Here is a 5,437-nt window from a genome sequence, read left to right as displayed (position 1 = left end):
GTTTCACTCGCGACTTATATCATCCTTCAACTTCACCAGGCCTGACATGGAAGATAGCAAAGTTTGGTTGCTTCCACTCTCCTCCAGCCCTAGCACAGTTGCCGAAAGCTGACAGCTATTCGTTTCCGTCCTGTCAGAGATACACCCTGAGAACAACGACATGCAGTCAAATTATCCCATCTCAACAGAGAAACCCGCCGGAGAACAATTGCACTTTATCGTCACAGCCTGAGACCTTGGCTTTCTCTCGCTTCTCCCGTCTGACATCAGCTAGAGGTACCATTGCGAACAAATTCGGACAATCTCAAGCCTTAAACGAAAGCGTTCGCAGCCTCGTGTCTGAGCCAAAATCGCTTTGGTCCCATAACTCGTCAATAATTCATCAGGAGTGAAGCGCATGGTATCTATTTTTCGATTTCTAGTAGATTCCTGGCTTGTGACGCTCCAGGCGCGCCATAGCTAGGTTGAAATCGTATCTCATATCTAATTCTAGGACTAGACAACGTTGTATATTGTTAAAGCCCGTGTACTTCCTATAGAGGCCCAAAATAACTCAAGGCACTATTATCACTGTCCCATCGCATGACCCCCGGAGAATAAGTATCTAATCTCTTCAATGCCTCTGCGGATTTTATACTAGTGTCGACAGCCAAGCATCGCATATCACCACGTAACGCTGTTCACTCTATCAGTACGTTATACAACTTCAGAGATTTTGATACGTTGATGATATATATCAACGACCCTGGAATGTAGCCCCATCATTCCTAAAAAAATGGATCTGGTCCCATTGACTTAGACCCTCACGCGGTACAATAGACCCCAAGCGGGATGCCCGATCTTCTTGTTACTTGACATTTCCCCTAGAGGTTTGTATGACCTTGCATGAAAGCCTCATCCTCTGTAACTCTCAGAGGCGGTAGGTAACGTCCTTTTTTAACAGTGCTGAGTTGAGGCGCTTCTGGAGGTGTCTCACCGACTTTTTTAAATGGTACACGCTTTCAGGCAAGTGATAGTCGCATTTGGCCTTTTGGTCGCCAGATCCCCAACCCAGCATTCGACTTAACCTTTCAAAGCATCCTAAGTTGTCCCAGGAATAGGTTATCAGACATCATGTGTCTTACTACCACAGAGATGCAGTTCTTTTGTGACTCGGTCGTCGATTTGTCTACAAATGATATCAAGTGTAAGAGTTGCCGTGCACTTTACACAGAGAAAGCCTTCACTCAGCGAGTCTACGTTCATCACAGAGATTTGGTTCGTATGTCAGACCCAGGGTCCGATCCAAGAAGCGCTCCCATAACTAGGTACCTGACTTCACGCCAGTTCAAAAGAGGCATATACTTTAAATACAGTCTAGCTTAGATTAATGCTAAATATACCATTTTTATTACCTATTGCTTAAAGGCTAGCAGACCACATATTCCACGAACTTTCCTTTCCGAAGTCGCCCTCATTCGTACCAGTACCTAACATCACATTCTATCATGGTGCTTTATTTATATTATACTGAGCTCGGCTGTGTGTCCGCTGGACAATGGGGAAAGTAGTGTAACGTGTGCGTACTATGAAACATAGTACCATGAGATATAATACCCAGAATGGGATGTACTGTAATGTCACTATTGATATTTAATAACCTACTGTCCCCATGAGTATTATACCAAAAATACGAGGTTTTATGTTCGGGCCAGAAAAAACTGTCAAAAAAACGAGCTTTCTTTGATAAGATTAGAAATGATTACACATGCATTTTGGCTGCTACACCTTAAGCGAAACACTTTTTAACGGACTCCGGGCCTTGACTTGTCTTTGAAAGGGTTCCCTTCGAAGCCAGCACTTCTATTGAAATTCGTAATCCGTCACTCTAGTACCTCATGTATCTGGTTACAGTTTTTTATTGTTTGCGTCGATTGGACATTGCCAAGTGAAGGAAGCATTTAATATCTTGAAGTTCAAGTGCAATGTCTGTTTTTACTTATTTTCATTATAAGCGACTGGAAAGCAAGTTTTCAAAAGGAAAGATTGACATCTGAACAAGGTGTACAGCATAATGCCATCAGGTTCCGAGAGCGTAGATTTGTTGAATCTTGCGCGCGCATGGATCACAGTGGCGTCAAATACTCAACCTGAACAAGACGATTGCGTGTTTTGGAAGCGTGTTGAATCTGCGTATGCAACAAATGTACCTCCAACAAATCAATGCTGGACTATAGACATGCTACAAAAGCAATGGAAAGCAATGCGTCCCGCAATGGTAGCATTCGTCACTCTTTTTAGTCAAAGATACAAAAAATTAGAGACTTTAGGTGATAATGTGCGTCAGGCGTTCGAGTGGGCAATCAAGACTTTTCGTGCTGCTACAAAGAAGGACTTTGAGTTTGTGTCAGTAGCATGGCTACTAGTCAACCAAACGACATGGTGGATGGTCTTGAAGCCTCGGCTTATGCACCAATTCGCCTCGATGCATGAAGAAGACGAGACACAAGAGCAACAAGAGAAGCAACAAGCGTCTATAGAAGTTTCTCAGTGTACAACGCGGTCAAGCAGCGCTGACGATAGAGACCAAAGTCGAAAAAGGCACATTAAACAGAGAGGAGAGTTCAAGAATTGTCACTCGCTGCCGTCAGCAGAGGATTTTCATCGGATGGTCGATGAACAAAAGTCTAAAGATATGGCACAAGTGATGGAGCGACGTCTAGAGTTAGACATCATGACGCAGAGCGAAGTTGGCTTGTCACCTGAGGCAAAGGAGTATCTTGTCTTGCAGCGCCAATTAATCTTGCAACGTCTCAAGAAGAAGATCAAGCATTAGTATTAAGTTATTGCCCGCAATTTCAAGCTACTACAACACATAAAAGTTTTGAACGCAATGTAGGCTTCAAACTAAGACTTCAAATTTCATACCACCACGCACAGTTGCACTAATGTGAAAGCTCAATTTTATTACCAATAACTCAAGCGTACGAGCCTTCAAGAATAACATCATCGATCTTGAGTATCATTCGTACAACCTGCGTCGCTAGCTGAAGCTGTTGCTGCTTGCCAATCAGCGTCTCAAAAACGTGTTGCTCCTTCATGTCGTTCGTCCCCGATGAGTTGCAGTCAATGCCAAGTCGTGGGTTCTTTTCTGCAATCTGCTGCGCACGGACAGCCGAGAGCGAATCGATGGGGCTTAATCCACTGTTTTCAGCCAGAGCCATTGGAATGTCTTCTAGAGCATCGGCAAATCCACGGATTGCGTACTGCTCAATGCCCGTGGTCTTATCAGCGTATTCACGCACAGCAATCCCACATGCAATTTCAGCTGCACCACCGCCATACACAATACGATTGTTTTTAATCAAATTGCGAGTCACACACATAGCATCATGCAGCGAACGTTTAGCCTCCTCCACAATCATCTTGTTGCCACCACGCACAAGCACAGTAATGGCGTCTGAGCTTGCACAGTCTTCAATGACGAGCATACGCTCTTTAGTAGTACCAAAAGCTACCTCGCGCACGGTACCAGCGCGACCCAATTTATCCGAGGTAAGTTCCGAGAATCGCGGTACAATACGACCTCCCGTTGCAATAGCAATAAGCTCCAGCTCAACACCTCCGACCCAACGAACCGCCGGTAGCTGGTTTTGTAACAGCAGATGGTTGGCTTCATCATCAAATCCCCACTGGCAAATCACTAAATTAGCGCCACTTTCCTTCACTTGCTTAATCATAGTCGTAAAATACTCTTGTTCCTGTTTGTACAGCCTTTCGTACGCTTCAACGCTAGTAATATCAAGTTTGTGTTTTGTCTTAGGCTTTGGAGGCTCAAATGGACACGTTAAAATGCACATCTTTGCATCATTCACTTCTTTGGGCATTTGTGGATGAGAAAAATCCTTGTCAATAACAATGCCGTTGATCAACGTTGTCTCACCTAAAGATCCTCCAGACTTGCCTTCCACCTTAATCAAGTCAAAATTTACATCACGTGTTTCAAAATTAGCGACTTTCATCACAGCATCGACTGCAATTTGCGCCATTTGACGCTTGTACTTGTTAACAATCTTTGACGACAATGTCGTCATAGCTGTCTCTACAAGAGGAGTTGAGTCTTCTTTTGAAAACTGAATCACGTCGCCAATATTCTCTAGATACTTACAAGCAATCTCACAAGCTTCTTCAAAGCCGTCAGCAATGCGCATTGGATGTAATCCATGTGATAAAAGCTTTTCAGCCTGCTCAAGAAGAGCGCCAGCAAGCACGACGACACCTGTGGTTCCATCGCCGATCTCGTCGTCCTGTGACTTACTGAGCTCAACAAGCAAATGTGCTACGCGGTGTTCGACTTGCATTTGCTCAAGTATCGTAGCACCATCATTAGAAATAGTGACGTCGCCATCCTGACTGACCATCATCTTGTCCATTCCACGCGGGCCCAGTGACGTGCGGAGCAAACTCGACACAGAACGCGCTGCTAAAATATTGCTCTTGATGGCGTCCACTCCTTTTATGCGCTCCTTTTGCTGTTGGTCGCGCACGATGATGAACGGGCGACCATACTCATCAAAGACCATCGACATGTTGGCGAGGGGATAAATTGATTCCTGGCGAGCCAAATCTTTTTTGCGGCCCGCTCAGTATACGATAAACATCCCATTGGACAAAATTTGTGAAGCGTACAAATTTCAACGACGGGTTGTGTACATTTCTGCTTTATGACTACGCATTTTTGGAGTAGTTCCAATTCATAAATCAAAAGAGCAGATTGAGAATGTAGTTACTTTAGTGCCTCTCCGGTTCTCTCCTGGGCGGAGCACTTAATTTCCGGTGCGTTTGTATACGTGAACTTGCTGGGTCAAATCTTACTAGTGTAACGTGCACGGCGATTCGTTACACTTACTGGCATATGACGTCGATTGACAATGAGTCTCGAAATCCTTTGTAAGGATGAAGCACGAGTTGCTCGGCTTTCTGTCCTTTAAACGGCTATGCGCGCTTAATGATCTTTTGCCTTTAGTGTTTAGCGCATTTAGAGACCAAAAGCAATAATTAAGCACCCACAATTGTTCGCCGGCTATGGCTGTCGCAGGGCGATAATACGCAGGAAGTCGGCGTTGCGACTTGAGTTTGGCAAACTCGATTTGAAGATGGCGCTCTACGAGCACAGCCACTTCCTTGTGGCTCCCCTGTATGTGAGACAGCGAGGAACGTTTTTGATTCCGCTGCAGCCATCGCTCAAAGCTCCTCATCATCTGCAGCAATTTCGCCAGGGGCGAGTACCACAAGAATGGTCCGCATTGCGGGTATAGGAGCGCCTTTCTTTGAACTCGAAGTCGAGCGCGGTAACGATCCATTGGAATTACTTGTGGTACAAAAAACGATCTCGAAGAGCTTTCCTCTGGTCAAGCTCAGCGTGTGACGTGGCCGGGGGTCCGACTACGTAGACGCC

At 45.1% G+C, this 5,437-nt stretch overlaps 2 protein-coding genes across 2 annotated transcripts; one reads left to right on the top strand and one right to left on the bottom strand.

Moving 5' to 3' along the window:
• Positions 1-2,053: 2,053 nt before the first annotated feature.
• On the top strand, positions 2,054-2,815 carry PHALS_03427 (uncharacterized protein; the record flags this gene model as incomplete). Its single annotated transcript, XM_024717632.1, has 1 exon — positions 2,054-2,815. The coding sequence occupies one exon, from the start codon at positions 2,054-2,056 to the stop codon at positions 2,813-2,815; it is 762 nt and encodes a 253-aa protein (XP_024583112.1).
• Positions 2,816-2,957: 142 nt separating this feature from the next.
• PHALS_03426 (t-complex protein epsilon subunit) lies at positions 2,958-4,568 on the bottom strand (the record flags this gene model as incomplete). Its single annotated transcript, XM_024717631.1, has 1 exon — positions 2,958-4,568. The coding sequence occupies one exon, from the start codon at positions 4,566-4,568 to the stop codon at positions 2,958-2,960; it is 1,611 nt and encodes a 536-aa protein (XP_024583111.1).
• Between the last annotated feature and the right edge of the window lie 869 nt (positions 4,569-5,437).

The sequence above is a fragment of the Plasmopara halstedii genome, assembly GCF_900000015.1.
Source record: "Plasmopara halstedii genome assembly, contig: Scaffold_2364, whole genome shotgun sequence".
NCBI classification, from domain to species: Eukaryota; Oomycota; class Peronosporomycetes; order Peronosporales; family Peronosporaceae; genus Plasmopara; species Plasmopara halstedii.
This window is presented reverse-complemented; position numbering and strand designations above follow the sequence as displayed.